The sequence below is a fragment of the Nannospalax galili genome, unplaced genomic scaffold, assembly GCF_000622305.1.
Source record: "Nannospalax galili isolate Female #2095 unplaced genomic scaffold, S.galili_v1.0 scaffold867, whole genome shotgun sequence".
Lineage (NCBI taxonomy): Eukaryota > Metazoa > Chordata > Mammalia > Rodentia > Spalacidae > Nannospalax > Nannospalax galili.
The window spans coordinates 265,233-283,007 of record NW_008355797.1 but is presented as its reverse complement, the minus strand read 5'-3'; the positions used below and the strand labels follow the sequence as shown (position 1 = coordinate 283,007).

Sequence of the window (17,775 nt, the reverse complement as noted above, 5' to 3'; positions counted from 1 at the left end):
CTGAAATAGCAATTATGGAATGCTGCTGGCTTATGTGGTATGCAGCTGCCATGATGTAATTACTGGCTACACTATCCTCCTCCTCCTCCTCCTCCTCCTCCTCTTCCCCTCCTCCTGCCCCCCCTCCTTCAGGAGAAGCTAGAGCACTCTCTCCAATATTGTGTGCCCCTCCAAGTGAAGTTCAGGGCTTGGGAGTGTCCCAACTGGTGAGGAGTGATGGTGGGGCCACCAGTGGTGGCTGGTCATGCACATACATTGGCAACATGCCCATGGACTGAGATTGAGGTGGCCTGATACGGGTACACAAGTGGGATCTGGTAGGTGCAGGTATGGGTTGTGGATGGAAGGTCTTGGAAATAAAGGGGAGATAGGAGGCTGAAGATAAGGTGTGTGTGTGTGTGTGTGCGTGTGCGTGTGTGTGTGTGTGTGTGTGTGTGTGTGTGTGTGTGTGTATGTGTGTATGTGTACCTTGGGAACCAAAGGGGAGGGGTTGAACTGTTCGAGGTTCAAAGAATTCCCTGAATTGACCACTTGGACACTGAGTATCAGTAAAAGAAGTGCTTTATTGAGGCCACAGTCTCGGGAGCTGTACTGTGACCCAAGCAGTGAAAACACAGGGCTTTTAAGCATAAAAACCACAAACACCACAAAGTGGGGGATTTCTATAGAAACCATACACAGAATAACCAGGAAAAGAGTTAAACAATCTAGGGCTGATTTCCAGAGCCTTAACCTATACAGCCCTTGCTATCTTACTGGTGGCAGAAGGTTCTTTCTCTTCTGCTCTGGATTATTCCCATAGAAACCATACACGGATGTATCAGGTATACTGCCATTGGCTAGCTTACCTGGGGCAGAACGTTCTTCCTCTCCTGCCCCAGACCATTCCCATAGAAATCATAAACAGATGTACCAGGAAAGGGTTTGAACAATGGAGGGGATTTCCAGAGTCAGGTGGAGGGCAGCTCTTTCTCAGAGGACAGGGAGGGGGTCTGAGGGGCACTCTCCTTCAGAACCAAAAGACATAGTGTGCTGGCTTGGGCCCCTCCCTCCTTTCTCTGGGAATTTCTTTGACATGAGTGGGGAAGGAAAGGACTGAAATCAAAGCTATAACCTCTTTACAGGTGTTCCCAGAACAAAAAGCCCCACTATACTGCTCATGTCACACGTTCAGGATCCAACCACAAGAGTAGAGGAGGAGACCGAACAATTAGATCAGTCCCTTGCCGCAGTTTCAGAATCCGAAAAGAAAGTACATTCCCATTCTTGATCTTGGAGCAAGTGTTTTTGAAAATACTTTTTATTATACATTGTCTATGCCCTTGGTTCTGTGGATTATGATCTCAGAGGGAAGAATGCAATATTCCACATACAATTCAGGACATCTACTTTCAAGTTAATTTAATTTAATTTATTTTAAAGTTGTACTTATGGGAAGTCTTCTTTTTTGGTGGAATTTATAGAAATAAAAACACCCCCTCTGGGGAAGAATGATGTCATTCTTTGGAATGTATTACTCCATAAAGAACAGAAACCATCTGCCCATGTCTGATGGTTTGAATGAAAATGTCCCCCATAGGCTCCAAGTATTTGGACATTTTGTCCCCAAATGGTGGCACTGTTTTGGGAGGTTTTAGAAGGTGTGGCTATCCTGGAGGAAGCACGTCACTGGGGGTGGGTTTAGAGAGTGGGCTTAAGCCTTGCCAGATCTCCAGTTGCTCTCTTGTTTCCTGTGCCTGCTGGAAGATGTAGAGCTTAGCTTCTGCTCCAGCCACCTCTGCTGCCATGCTTCCCTGCCAAGACGGACTGTAATTCTCCTGGAACTGTAAGCGCAAATAAACTCTTCATTTTATAAGTTGTTTGGTCAGTGTTTTTATCACAGCAACAGAAAAGTGACTAATACACCATGTCATACATATCTGAACAAAACTGACATCACATTTTGAATTATCTTGAGTTGTGATGTCATTGGTAGGAAAAGCAAGGCTAAAATAATAGTCTGAATCTTACTAAGAAGCCTAACCTGCTAAGAATTTCTCTTAAAATGCAGGAAGTGAGATTATTATCTTTTCAGGGGGTTAGAATATCTTTTCAGGGGGTTAGAATATCTTTTCAGAGGGGTTAGAGGAAGGGTTAGAATAACGTATGACAATTAAAATAAAAAAAGAAGGAAAACATAACACACTCCTTCTTCTACCCAACACCTCACAACAGTAAAATCTTAACCCAAACAATGAAAACCAAGAGCCTTAAACTAAGCCTACTACACTGAAAATTCCCCCCAAAATGTGGTTTTGAAGGTATATGTCTATATTATCAGAATGTTTTTTAATTAAAAATTTTTTATTTCATACAACAGTTCTTAATCAAATTTAGACCCCCTCCCCCATCCACCCCCTCCAACCTCATATTCAGCCACACGTTAAGTCCTATCCGATCAAGCATTTGTACCCAGATGTCCTTTGGTGCAAGTTTGTTCACTGGAGTCTAGTCAGCTTATCTAGAGATTGTAAGGTCTACTCTCCCTCATCCAGAAGTAATCACTCTCTAATAGTTCCCAGGCTAGCTGGCTCGATGTCCATTTCCCTAGCTCCACTCTAGGCCCTAGTCTGATTGAGGAGGTCCTGTGTTCAATGCTGCCATTGCCACAAGTTCACATGTGCAAGCTTCTAGTGACCTGAAAGCCTCTTTTTCCCTATGCTCATGGACCAACCCTGGCTCCTACAGTCTTTCTGCCCCCTCTTCTGCAGTGGTCCCTGAGCCATGGGTGGGAGAGGTTTAGTATAGGAGTTCTATCCAGGGACACACACTCTGCAGTCTCTTATTTAAAACTTGGCCAGTTGTGGCCTTCTGTGTGCATCACACTATGTTGCATGAGGAAGCTTCACTGGTGAGAGGTGAAGGATGTTTTGGAAGCTGGGGAAGAGCTGGCCAGCTGAGGAAAGTACAAAAAATGTAGAAAGAGTAAGATCCTATTGCAACCTTAAGTTCTTCTGAACTTCTGGGAAAATCCTTTAAGGCAGGGCTTCTGAATTCCACTCCATATACCATGGCAGTCTGAGCAGTTTGGGTTTCTTTATTTCAGGGTCTATTTTTAAGTTTGATGCACGCTAAGACTTTATGTTAAAGGTCTGAGATTTTTTTTTTGTGTGTGTCAAATAGTCACCTCTGACTTAAGCCCTTCAGAAGGCCTATGTCTTAGATACTGAACCGGCTTACTATACCCTGTGCATCTTCCAGATGTGCCAGAAAGTTCCTTCTAACCCAGGAATGGGGTGTACTCTTTGAACACATAACCTGACGTTTCCATAGGTCTCTAGTCACCTGGGAAATTTCTCAAAGGAATCAGAAGGGACAATTGTCTTTTTTCTTAGAGAAAAAATTTAATTTGCCTTCATTTAATATGTCGGTAATAATGCTGATTAGGCTGAGAACTATGGAAATCCATATTGTAATTACTGCAATTTTACCAACAGTCCCTATAGAGTCAAAGCATTTCAGTGAAATTAAAAGTAATCAGAAACAAAGGCTCTGTGTTTGTGTGTGTGTCTGTTTGTGTGTGTGTGAGTGTGTGTGTATGTGTGTGTATGTGAATTAGGCAAAAGTGGCAGATCCAATAAAGTATAACTCCAGCTTTGAGATAAAAATTTCAAATCACAAGTCTGGCATGGTGGTGCACGCCTTTAATCCCAGCTTTTGGGAGGCAGAGTCAGGCAGATCTCTGTGAGTTCCAGGCTGGCCTGGTCTACGTGCAGCGAGTTCCAAGTCAGCTGGGGCTACAGGGAAACCCTGTCTCAAAAGAAAAAGAGAGAGAGAGAGAGAAGGAAGAAGAAGAAGAAAAGAAAGAAAGAAAGAAAGAAAAGAAAGAAAAAGAAAAGAAAAGAAAAGAAAAAGGAAAATCACGCACCACCAGCTCCAGACTGGCAGCTCTGCCACAGACATGCAGTGTGGTCACTTACAAATTTGAAACCCAGCCAGGAAGCCCAATTACCTTAGTGAATTGGCCACAGATGTGGATGTTGGTTTAAGAACCTGGAACAGATTGGGGGTGAGAAGAATCTCACCTTTTCCCCAGTGGTCTCAAACAGATGAACTCTCATCACTAGTTTATTATAAAAGATACAATCCAGGAACAGTCAAATGAAAGAGATCTGTAGGAAATGGTGTAAGGAGCAGGTGCCACAGCTTTCACGCCTCACAGCTTGAGTTTCTCTCTAATGCATTCACCAACCCAGAAGCTCCATGAATCTCATTGTTCAAGAATTTAAAAAATATAGAGCTTTATTCTTTGGGAATTTCATGCATGCACACAGTATGTTTTCATGATATTCACCCTGTTCTCCCTCCCCAGCTCTTCCTGAATCCACCCCACATGTCACTCTTCAAACTTCATGCCTTTTTTTTTTAAATAAAAAAACCCCTCACTGAACTGAATTGGCGCTATCTATATGCAGGGCTACGCGACTATCCATGGAAGCATGGTCAGCCTACCAGGGGCCACACCCCTAAAGAAACCTGACTCTCCCTTCCCTAGCAGCCACCAACTGTCACAGGCTCCTCAGTTAGGGATGGGGTCTTGTGCGCCCCTCTCCCACCCACGCTGGACTGTTGCTTGGCTGGAACTTGGGCAGGTCTTTTGTAGGAAACCACAGCTACTGTGAGTTCATGACTGCAATAGTCCTGTCATGTTCGGAAGGCAGAAGGCACTGTTTTTTGTTTTTTGTTTTGCCTGATACCTCCCCAACCTCTGGCTCTTGCAATCTTTCTGCCCCTTCTTCCCCTATGTTCCTTGAGCCTTGGGGGAGAAGGTGGGAGCTAGATGTCTCTACAGTTGAGCACACAGGCACATAATCTGTGCACTGCCAGTTGTGAATTTCTGTTTTACTAGCTGTCCACTACACAAAGATGCTTCTCAGATGAGGACTGAGAGTTGCACTAATCTATAGGTATAAAGATATTGTTGTGCCCAGTTCTAGAGACCCCCAAAGACCACCAAGGAGCCGACCGATGCAAACACACAAGGGTTCTTTTATTGTTACAAGCTCAAGCTTGGGCCCACTCTGTCACCGACTCAGCGGATCTCAGAAGTGAGACCCCTTGCTTTGGGAGACAGGGGTTTTTATAGGTTTATTTCAGCAAGTTCAGCAAGTAGGGGACTAGGGGTCTCCAGCCTGGCAAGCATCTGATTGGTTGCAGCTCAATGCCAAACCCTAAACTGCTGGCTTCAGGAAATCTGAAAAGACATCTGGACTTTTAGTACTTTCCTGTCCCTGGTTAATTGACCATTGGCAGGGGAGTTGTTCTCTATCTGTTCCAAGTATTGTGGTTTTTCTTGGAACAGGGCCCAGGGCTGGGTCAGTCCTATGGAGATTTTATCCAAGATGGAGTCACTCAGGTCTCTCAATATGTATTTTGAAGGTACTTTGATATTTGTCCATTTATCAAATGAATAGTAGTGGGTTCACCTCTGGAGCCTATGAGCCAGTTGTTATTGTAGTTCACAGGGTTCACAGCTGGATAAGACTGATGATGACTTTCTCCCTCTGCATAGAGCCTTTTGGTATTATGATGCTAGCCTGCAGGGAGGAAGCTTCCAGGTCAGTACTACTTTGATTTCTCCAAGTCCTATGACCAAAGTGTATGGTTTTTTCAGCAGCAGAGCCTTATCAACAGGCTCTGGTAGGCAACCAATGTTCAAGAGTTTGTGAGACCTTATCTCCGGACTTCCCCGGGAATGAACGTCCCCACCTTCTAACCACATTTTGGGTCTTTTTGGTGACCAGCTCTCATCCTGAAGGTATCTAGGCGCTCAGGAATAATAGAAAGGGCCTTGGTGACAAAGAGTAAAAAGACATTCCTATTAGGAAATGCTAAAGGTTTTAAGAACTCTATGCTATAGACTAGGAAATAGATTTTATATTCTGTAATAGCCAAGCAGGTGCGACTCATTCCACAAATACATTCCTGATGAATAATAAGTGGCTCTTAAGAGGACCTGACAATATCATTTATTACATATTTATGCTGGGTTCACTGGGTGACTATTAGGTGACTATCTGTGTGTACTATTTGGCTTTATCCAAAAGAAAAACAAACTTCCCACATGATTATTACAAGACGTAGTTTTGCAATGTGGAGTGACTCTCATCATGAAGTTAGGCTCTTCCAGCCCTCAGAAACTGGGAGAGAGGGTTGTCGTCTTCCTTTGTGATTGCATTTTGAAGACATGGACCCCAGCTTCTTGAGAAGCATATAACAATGTCTTAGGGTTGGCAAGAAGATTCTTTAGCTTTTACTTTTATCTATTTCTTTTCCTTTTGAGACAAGGTCTCCCTGTAACCCCAAGTGTCCTGGAACTCACTATACATACAGACCAGGCTGGCCTTGAACTCACAAAGATCTGCCTGCCTCTGCCTCCCGAGTGCTGGGATTAAAGGCGTGCGTCACCACGCCTGGCTATCTATTTATTTTTATAAGACCTTACCTTTCAGTCCAAGCTCAGAGCTCTTCAAACCAGAGGTCTTCCTATACTTGAGTCCCAGGAAACCAGATTTCCCTTTTTGGTTAGAGGTTTTTTGTTTGTTTGTTTTTTTTTTTTTGGCCTATATCATTACCAGTATTTATTTGTTTTCTTAAGCAAGTGACATTTGGACTGCAGAAAGATGGAATCTCAATATAGGTTTTAACTTAATTTTAGTTTTATTTTTTTGAGACAAGGTTTCCCTGTAGCCCCAGCTGGCCTAGAACTTGCTAGGTAGACCAGACTGGCCTCTGTCTCACAGAGACCTACTTCCTCTGCCTCCAGAGTGCTGGGATTAAAGGTGTGTGCCAACATGCCTGGCCAATATAATCATTTTTTGACTCAATTTTAAAGTGTTATTTTTTAAACTGGTGAGTTTGTGTTTTCACTAGCATTATACTGCATTTTTCTGATGCAAAATTCTCACATATTTCTTTTTTGTACATTTTTGTTGTTATTTTGTTGTCTATCTTTTGTTTATGGCAAAAGTTGTTATGCTGATCTTGCACTCATGAGGTACATTAGATGCCAGGCAACAATATAAGATACTGTGGAAAAAAAGATGGTTCCTAACATTCTATACCGGGGCAAGTTTTCACTCATAAGGAACGAACCAAAATAATGAGGTTCTCATATTTGCAAGGTCTTAGATTATATTATAGTGCTCCTTTCTCAAAAAAACTAAGTATATACTTAAAAAGCAGAATAAAGGGAACTCATGAATATGCATGCTAATGCTCAAATGGGGGATGCCAGCATTTAAGAGTTCTACAAGTACCATTCATGTAATCTTCACAACAACCCTATGAAATAGGTGCTGTTACTATTCAATTTTATAGACAGGAAACAGAAGCACAGAGGAGTTAAATAATTTACTGGGATCATGGAGCTCATATGGGCAGAGTTCTGGGCCAAAGATGGTGGTTTTTCAAGGTTATGTATTTGATCATTATGCTCTACTGTGGAAAAGGGGAAGTAAAAAATGTGGACGTGCGCCCCGTGCGGTGTCTGTCAGCGATAAACATCCCATGGGGTATCAGAGATTAACAGATAAATTTAAACATAGAAAAGGCTATATATATATGTATATATATAATAATTAGAATTCTAAATTTAGTTGATCAAAATCACATAATGCAGAGATGTTTTTTATATTTTATTTATTATTTTTATTTTATGTGTATGAGTGTATTGCCTGCATGTATGTGAGTGCACCCATGTCATGCAATGCCACGGAGGTCAGAAGAGGGTTTTGGATTCCCCTGGAACTGGAGTTAAGGATGGTTTGTAGCCACCATGTGGGTGCTGGGAATCAAACCCAGGTCCTCTGTAAGAGCAGTCAGTGCTGTTAACCTCTGAGCCATCTCTCTAGCCCTGTGAGTTTTTTTAAAAAATGTAATTCAGGGACAAAAATACAAGACTGTGAAGCAATTCTGGAGGGAGGAAAATGTAAGTGGAAAAATGAAGAAGGAATTGTCAAGATAAGTTTATAGTTTTTCATAAAACGTATCAACCTATTTTTGTTTTCAAACTTGAAATGTATATATTTAAGACTGTCATTCAAAATAATGAAGGAAAAATAAAATAGCCCAATTTCTATGAGATAGTAAATTGGAAAAATCTAGAACAATATAGATTAATAAGACAAAAAATAGCAGTGACACACACCTGTAATCCCAGCACTCGGGAGTCCGAGGCAGGAGGATTCCATGTTTAAGGCCAGCCTGGGCTCCATAGTGAGAGTTTTTCTCTCTAAATTAAAGAAGCCAACTAACCAACCAATGTCAAAAAACAATAAAGGTAAAACACAAGGTCAGTTCAGGAAGGGTGAATCTTAACTGTGGAACTTAGGAAGACGCTGTGGTAGAGATGCTACAGGGCGGAGCAAGGGAAAAAACGGGCCATAGAACTTAGACATAAACTTTATTTAAATGCAGTTTAATACGCTTTAGTTTTCACTGTCAGTATATCCCCGGGAGAGAGTGGCGGAGGGCTCCCTTTATGTCACTGGTCTGAAATCTCAAGTTCAAGCCCTTGGCAACACAAACCCTTTTCCTGCCACTCCGAGTCTTTGTTCATTATCCCAAATAATGCAGATACCTCCCCAATGTCCTTTTCGCGGCTGCCTTCACCTCCTGGTTCTTCAGACTGTAGATGAGGGGATTCAGCATGGGGGTGACCGCACTGTACTGCAAGGAGGAGAGCAGATCTAGAGAGGAGCCAGAGGTGGGCATAAGATAGCGAACCAAACCTGACCCGAAAAACAGGACCACAGCAATGAGGTGAGAAGAGCAGGTGTTGAAGGCCTTGCTTCTCCCTGTGGTGGAGCTCATGCTCAGGATAGTGGATACAATGCGGGCGTAAGAGAAGAAGATGGGGAGAAAGGTTCCGAGCCCATGCAGCAAGATGGAGCAGATCAAGATGTCTACGCTGATGGCGATGTCAGAGCAAGACAGAGGGAAGAGAGAGGGCAGCTCACAGGTGTAGTGGTGGATGGTTTGGGTCTCACAGAAGTCCAAGTTAATGGCCAACAGTACAATGACTACTGAACTTAGAGAGGCCAGGCCCCAAGAGAGCAGAACCAGCTTCAGACAGAGCTCATTGCTCATTATCTGGCCATAGAGCAGCGGGTGGCAGACAGCAGCATAGCGGTCGTAGGCCATCATTGAAAGAAGAAAGGCTTCAGTCCCTGCGGTGATGAACACAAAGAAGACCTGAGTCAGGCAGCCCTGGACGGAGATGGTTTTCTTCTCAGACAAGAGGTCCTTCAGCAGCTTCGGCACCGTGACCGAGGAGAAGCAGAGGTCCAGGAACGACAGGTTGCTTAAGAAGAAGTACATGGGAGTGTGGAGGTGGCAGTCAGCCCTGATCACCAGCAGCATCATCAAATTCTCCGTCATGGTGAGGAGATAAATCCCCAGGAACAGCACGAAAAGCAGAGCCTCAGTCTGGGGGTCGTCAGAGAGCCCAGTGAGCATGAACTCCGTGATGGCGCTGTGGTTCCTCCAGGCCATCTGTGGGTGATATTTCCTTGGAATAAAATAGAAAGAGGCATGAACTTCCTATAATCGTGACTAGCTCCTTCAGGATGTCATCCCTTCTAATACATCCCTCTCGGCTTTGCCAGGACTGTGTGATCAGATGTCTCAAAGCTGCTCTCACGTCTGCCTCAGTAACAGTTTTTAATCCTGTTCTGTTATCACCGATTTGGGGTCACAGTCTTCACATACTTAAACAGGATTCTATTCCTCTTCCACTGGAATTTACTCGAAAAATGAGTGTCTCTGTAGCACTTCCCTTACAGTTCAGAATAGCATCTTTTGGCCCTGTTTTTCTAAACCATGTCTTCTCAATTCCTTATTTTTTTTCTTTTTGTTCAAAGAAATTCAGTGGCACTTTACTGAGACTGACTCCTTTATATAGTGGATACTGTGCCCGGTGCTACAGGCTTTCTGTACCAGGTGGAAATCTCTGGGATTAAAGGCAGCTGGGTGTGGTGGCGCATACTTATAAACCCAGCACTTGGGAGACTGAAGCAAGAGGATTGCTGTGAGTTCCAGGCTAGCCTGAGCTACATAGTGATTAATTACCAAGCTAGTCCAGAATGCAAAGTGAGATACTATCTCAAAAAAAATTAGAAGGCAAGAATGAATGTAATCAGACTAAGTATATTTATCTTTTGGACAACGCAGTCATAAAAAATAAATTAGAATTCTTATTGAAAAAGGGATCCACAAAGCAAAAATGACTGGTATTTATGAAAGTTATAATGTGACTGCATAGACAGCACATTTAACTTTAATAGGACTTTACACAGAGTAGCATTTTATCAGTTACTATCTCAGTTGATTTCAAAGAAATTCTTTGAGAACAGCCAGGAAATTCTTATCCCTAGGATAAAGAGTTTTGTCTCTACTTTTCCTGTGAGAGATTTGATATACAGGAATAATAAAAGAAACTGCACAATTTTCTTCTCGTTATCATCTCGATGTCTAGACTTGGATCATAGTGATAAGTAACAATTTATTACTTTGAGATTCAGAGTTTTAGGGGCTGGGGATGTGATAGAGCATTTACCTAGCACGTATGAGGCCTTAGGTTGGAACTTCAGCTCCTAAAACAATAACATTAGTACAATAATTTATTTTTTAGTGTGTGTGTGGCACGTGCCACAGTGCACATATGGAGGTCAGAGGACAACTTGCATAAATAAGTTCTTTCCTCCCTCCATGTATCAGGGATTGAACTCAGCCTGTCAGGCTTGGCAGCAAGTGCCTTTACCTGCTAATCCATATTGCCAGCTCTATTTTGGCTATTTTTGGTATAAAAATTAGTTTGCTTCTTTCTTGGTCATTATTCACATTTTTCCACTTTTAATATCCTCTTAATTCTATGAATTCAAGCTTTCATGTGCTCGCCAATGTCACCTATCAACCTTTCTTTTTATGGCCTGTCATAGCTGCTATCTTCCTTACCTTGAAGTTTTTCTTACTTTATGTCATAGTCTGAACTGTGTTTTTTCTCCCTCATGAAAAACATTTCAGTTTCCTCCTCCAGACCATGAGCCCTCAGAGGACATGTACAACTATACAACAGCCTTAAATCAGTACTTTTTTTACTCTATCCCTATATATCCCATGTTGGTTTCAGACTAGACTTCTCAGACTATTCTGGAAGCCTCTCTATGGTACATCATTTATGTTTTAGACAATAGCTGATGACTACTTCAAGTGTAATCTCATCCTTCTGAAGCTCCAGTGTCTTCAATAGCTTAACATCCAGCAGAAGTATTACTGATGGTGATTAAAGTTGCACGCTGCCTAAAGTTGCACGCTGCCTAAAGTTGCACGCTGCCTAAAGTTGCACGCTGCCTAAAGTTGCACGCTGCTGGATTTCAAGGATGTGCTCATTGGCACGGAGTGTGTCTTTCAAGTAAGGCACTGCAACATCCTCTGAAACTCTCATTTTTGCACAATCTCCGAAATCACTGACATTAGTTCAGGATGCTGTTTGCGTTCATGTTATAGATATATTACCATTTTATTACCCCCAAGGGTCATTATGAACGCTCTCATCATTTTCTTTTAAAGATTTCTTATGTCCTTGAGCCATACCTTTACTGTGTGCCCAATAGGGCCAAAATTATGAAGTTTGTGGTAATGGTGATATTAAAAATGATTCAAACCTGAATTTGCTCCCACGGTACAAATTTGTTCTGTATTTTCAAAAATATTTTATCTTGTTGATTTGGATGACATTGATTCTAACCACTGCCAGAAATCGTTAAGCAGGTGCTAGCTCATCAGCAGAAGGTTAAATTTTGGTCCTATTACCCATTATACTAACCTGGAGTTCCAATTCATCTTAGACCCACGTCTAGGTTACCTGTGTGCCTGAACAAGCAGGGGCCTGCCCGCCTTTGTGTTCTAGCAGGTCCAGAGCTTGTATCCAATGGTCGTGAGGCATAGGCAGCTTGGGAAGTTACTTTGGAGGATCCTGCACAGATAAAATTGTAGATACTGTTGAAAGCAAACACTTTGGAGTCTATTTAAACAAAGTCAAGTGGTGAAGGGGAGACATTTTCTGCAAATACTTGGGTATTTCAAGATATATGTAGGTAGAGCTATCTTGAAAATTCCTTTCTTTCTTCTACTTTCTTTCACAAGGTGGACATGGCCTTAATGTGGGGTAGGGGCTTCAAGCTCTTATGCTGAGGACTCTGCAGTGTCTCTGGAGAATCCCTTTCTGTCTCTCTATAGTCACACTTTGTTTGAGAGAATCAAATAAGAATTTCATTTGATTTTCCAAGTTATCACAAGGAAAAGTGCTACCCTAGTCTCTTGTTCTAAACAGCACCCCCAACTAATGTCTGGTATTCATTTGATGACCAGTATCAAATATTTTCAGTGAAATCCTAGGCAAAGCAAGCAAAAATTGCAATCACTCTTCCAAAGGGGAGATATCGACTCATTTAATTCTGAGGTATAAAAGACTGATGCTGGATTTTAAATGTGGGCTGAGAGCAGGAAAACAGAGAAAGGAGGTTGGTGAAAGGGAGGAAATATGAAAAGAGGATTTCAGACAGACTTAGATAAACATGTGCCACCATTTTGCAGCCCTTTATTTCAGTGGCTGGCCATTTGGTTAACTTCTCTTGCAAAGAGGAGTAGTAATTTGTTTAAGATTCTATAGCTATAGAAAGTTCACTGAAGTAAATGTCTTTCTCAATTCAGCTATTAATACAGAAAATCACAGATTCGGTTTACTGACTTAAGAATCAAGTCCAAAAAGAAGTGAGTGAAGGTATGTATGGAAGCTTGGATAGGGCGACTGGAGGGTTCTGGGGCCAAGGGCTAGCATTTTGACTGTAGGCAGAGGGGGAGGAATCATGGGGTCGGATGACAGAGCTGAAGGCAGGAAGGTTATTCTCTGAGGTGTCCTCTTTGACTCACTCATACTGTTCAGTGTGCCGGTCATGAATAGATTTGAGGGTGGTTTCAATAGCAGGAAAACTTTACTGCAGTTCCCCTAGTTAGAACTCTGGGCAAGTTGGGAAATAAGTAGCTCCAATAGTCCAAAGTCTGTCTCTGATACACTTAATACATTCTAGATGGGTGCTTTCTGAAATCTTTTGGGATCCTTTAGGATGAAAGACGTCTTTAAGTCTTTAAGTTGGTATTGCAGTGAGTGACAAGCAGGGAGCGAATAGAGACTTTTTAATAAGGTATCTAAGGTAGAAGGTACAAACATGCATTTTGGGAACACAGACCTGTCTGGGTTCCATGAAGTGGAGATGGTCTGCCAAGGACTAGGAAGTGCCCATCTCTAGCTTAGGGATGAGGGATGGCAGGAGCAGGATGAATGGAATAAATCATAAAGTAGTGAGAGGTGGATGTGGGAAAGGGAGACAGTCAGCAGCAGACTTAAAACACACAGAACTGCAGGCACACACAGGGGCGAGTGGAGAACCAGATTGCTACCTTACTCTCCTCTTGACTTTTCTCCGAGGAAGTAATTGCTTGCGTTCTGTCTGTCCCATCACAATAGGCATTTCACAGGTAAAAATTTATATGAAACAATCCCACCAGTCTGACTCTGCACAAAGCAGAATTTCTCTTTGATTTCAGTGGGCACAAGATATTAGAGCGCTATAAAACCCAGAATCAGTGATATTGCCACAGAACCAGGATTATTCTTCTGCGCATCTTAAGCTACAGTGCCATTCTGCTATGCAGGGTCCTGTAAGGACACCTCCTCTACAGAAGCTCGTATTTGGAACAATAGTAGTAAATTTTGTAAAGCTTCCCAATGAACACCGTCTTCATGTATTTCTTCTGTGGCTCTGAATATTCTTTTAGAAGTGCTACTTAAGGAAAAAAAAACCTCCCCAACATAACCAATGAGAAGGCTCTCTGCATTTAGTCAGGCACCCAGGGGAAGCTGGGCCGATGAGACTTCAGAGTCCCTGAAGTCTCAGCCTGAAGCCAAGCTCTGGATTCACTACCCACAACTTCCAGTTAGCTGAGAAATTAAATTTAGAGATGCAGGGGATGATCTGCAGGACAATATTTCAATCTATGCTTTAAAATAATTACTTAGAGCCTAGAAGGAAAGTCTTATTAGACTGAAAGGGGAAAAAGGGCTTAAAGAAAAACAACGGTTTTGGAACATGGATATTTCATTTATGGCAGCCTGGGGCTGAGAATACCCTTTGGTAGTTTCAAGGACGCAGAGTTGTGGCACATTAGTGGTGTCATGTCATTTTCTAGTGCACATTGCATTTTCTTTATTTGTTTGCTTGTTTATGCTTGAATCAAGATCTCATTTTCCCAGGATGGCCTTGAACTCCCTCTGTAGCTGAGGCTGATCTTGAACTGCTGACCCTTCTGTCCCCATTTCTCCAGTGCTGGGATTATAGGCATGCATCACCATGCCAATTTTATGCCATGTTGGGGATTATACTTAGTACTTTGTACATGTTAAGCAAGCACTGTACCAACTGAACTACATCTCCAGTCCCAAAGTTGTCTTTATTTTCTGCTCTGAAAAAATTATGGAAACTTGAATTTCTTTTAAAAAGTATTTTAGGGACTGGAGAGATGGCTCAGCAGTTAAGAACACTGACTGTTCTTGCAGAAGACCCAAGTTTGAATCCCAGCACCCAATGGCAGTTAACAACTGTCCTTAACTCCAGTCCCAGGGGATCCGACAGCCTCTTCTGAACTCCAGGGGCATTGCATGACATGGGTGCACTTACCTACATGCAGGCAATACACACACACATACACATCATTTTTATTTCTATGTGTATGTGTGAGTGTATTGCCTGCATGTGTGTAAGTGCATCTGTGTCATGCAATGCCCACAGAGGTCAGACGAGAGAGTCAAATTCCCCTGGAACTGGAGTTAAAGACAGTTGTTAGCTGCCATGTGGGTGCTGGGGATCAAACCCAGGTCCTCTGCAAGAGCAGTCAGTGCTCTTAAAACTGCTGAGTCATCTCTCCAGTCCCAGAAACTTGAATTTCTATTTCAAGTATATAGTATATTTTTGACAGTTTGTGAAAGTGGAAATAATTCAAGCATACGGGCATACTCGATTTTTAAAGATGTTGAAAGTAATTCTTACCTTATTACTTGAGCAGGGAAGAATCAGTAGTATTTTAATGGAGTTTATATACAAATGGCAAATGCGGATAATGTATTATCCTGAATTTAACTCAACCAATGCGAAAGTTAATAAAACATTCATTTATTCATCATTTCTTCAGTAGGAAGTGAGGACCAGGCAATAAGAGAGGCAAAGGATTCCAGTCATAGTCCTGAACATCTGCTTGAGCCTTCTTAGGTAGAAATAGGCTTCACTTACATATTTACTTACTTATTTTTGTGGTGCTGGGCATCCAACGTAGAGACTCACACATGCTAGGCTAACACTTTACCACTGGACGACAGCTAAAGTCCCAGTAGTATCTCCAGATGTCATCCTGTGAGAGAAGTTAAATCTAGACTTAACTGATTTCTGAAAAACCGTTGGCTTGTTAGAAAATAAATATCTCAGTTTTAGGCAGCCAACACGTAATAAAGGTCAGTGTGGTATAATTTTGGCAGCGTTTGCCATGCGTTGCTCCTTGACTAGCGCTGTGTGTGCATGTGTAGAGCGTAAGTGGAAATAAAGCACCTTTACCACAGGTTGGTGTTTGATGTTACTGGTGAGAATCAGAGGCATCTTGCTGACTTAATGGGAGATGGGGGAAAGCAGGGCACAGGTAGGTGGGACATGTGTTCTCAAAGCTGTCAGTGAATCCAGAACGGTTCTATTTTAATCATCTCCATTTGTTTATGCTCTTATGGAAGATTTAAAAGTTTAATGCAATCAGGGCTAAAGCATGTTTGAAAATATTTGATTTGCTTCAACTCTTCATTCACTTTAAGCAAGACAACAAGTGGCTTAGATGAGACAGGCGTGACGAAGTATGATTTTCATGCAGTATGTTCTTGTGATAGGTGTGGCAAGCTCGAAGACTGTGAGAGTTCATTCATTAAGGAGAAAAGTGCCTGGGAGATGGCATAATGGGTGTGGATGTCTCAGTGTTTGATTCTTATTTTATTTAATCAATATTTGTTTTGTGAAGGCATGAAAAGTGCCCTCAGTTTTGCCTACGTTGCCATTGAGATATGTATAGGGCACTCAGTGTACAAAGTTATTACAGTATGAATAGTCATTGATTCCGTGGACGGAAATAAAATAACTTCAGGAAAGGATGTAAAGTAGAGAGCAGATCCCCAAGGGCAGTGTTGTGGGAGTGGCTTTACTTCCATGCACGGTAGAAGTGGGGAGCGCAAACACAGCAGGGTGGTGGTGTCCTTATGTCTGAGAGTGACCTCCAGGAAATATAAAAAGCCGGATGTAAAACATTGTAAAGAGAGTCACAAGTGTCAGTCATAGACGACAAGGTATGTGGAGGCAGCACTTCAAGGACCCCCTTTATGATGAAGTCTGCTGCTTTGGGTCGGTCTGGTGATGTTCTTTACCTGGCCATGTTATTATTCATCTTCTGAGTTCTTCTGAGCAGAGGTTAAAACTATGAGGGTATGGATAGGGGAGAGAGTCTAAATATGATTAAGGTTTATTGTGACTCTCAATAGACTGACTAGACTCCAGTGGATGAACTTGCATGGAGGGACATCTGGGTACAAATGCATGACCATATAGGACTTAACATATATGGAAAGAATGCATGAAATCCAGTGAGGGGTATGGGGGACATGCATGGGGGAGGGGGCCTAAATTTGATTAAGATCTATTTTATGAAATGTACAAAAACTCAATAAAATATACATTAAAGACGTAAGGATAAGATGGTAAACACTAGGACTGGAGAGATGGTTTAGCTGTTAAGAGCACTAGCAGGTCTTGCAGAGGATCTGGGTTTAATTCCCAACCCACATGGTAGCTAACAATCGACCATAGCTCCAGTTTCAGGGGATCTGATGTTCTCTTCTGACCTCCACAGGCATTGCACAACATGAGTGCACTTATCTACAGGCCAGCAATACACTAATACACATAAAATAAAACAATAATAAATGAAAAATTAAAAGATAAACATTGAAGCAAGGTCAATCCGTGTACAGTCTAAAACTGAAACGACACTATATGATACAGTTATCTATTTACATCTCTGTCATTTACCTTGACAGAGGCAGACAGCATGTGTTTACTCATCTTTTTTATATCTTGGTAGTGAATCAACAGTTCATGAATATATTAGTGTTACCGTGAAGGTGGGAGACAAGGCTGAGGGCAGCATAGACCAGGGAGGATTGGTTTTATTTTATTTTTTTGAGACAGATTCTCACTATATAGTCCTTAAATGCTTGATCCTCCAGCCTCAGCCTCCAGGTGCTGAATTCCAGATGTGTGTTAACATATCTGCCCATTTTTCATTTTCATAATGGGACAAAATAGCATGTTTATACCTACAGAAAGGTACTTATGCCTCTTACACCTAGAAAGCATAGTTCATGTTTATAGAGCAGAAACTAAAAGTAGAGAAAAATGGTCAACACTGGTGAGGCAATGTCTAGGAAGAGATGTAAAGATTCACATGACCCAACACGAGAGAGAGAGAGAGAGAGAGAGAGAGAGAGAGAGAGAGAGAGAGAGAGAGACTGGATGACTGTAGGTAGAGATTCAGTGTTATAGAACATTTCTTGGTAATGAAATAAAGTGAGTAAAGTTATGTGTGATATAG

The 17,775-nt window shown here is 42.0% G+C and overlaps 1 protein-coding gene across 1 annotated transcript; it reads right to left on the bottom strand.

Moving 5' to 3' along the window:
* Positions 1 to 8,598: 8,598 nt before the first annotated feature.
* LOC103750581 (olfactory receptor 8S1-like) lies at positions 8,599 to 9,534 on the bottom strand. Its single transcript, XM_008853689.1, has one exon. The coding sequence runs from the start codon at positions 9,532 to 9,534 to the stop codon at positions 8,599 to 8,601; it is 936 nt and encodes a 311-aa protein (XP_008851911.1).
* Positions 9,535 to 17,775: the final 8,241 nt, after the last annotated feature.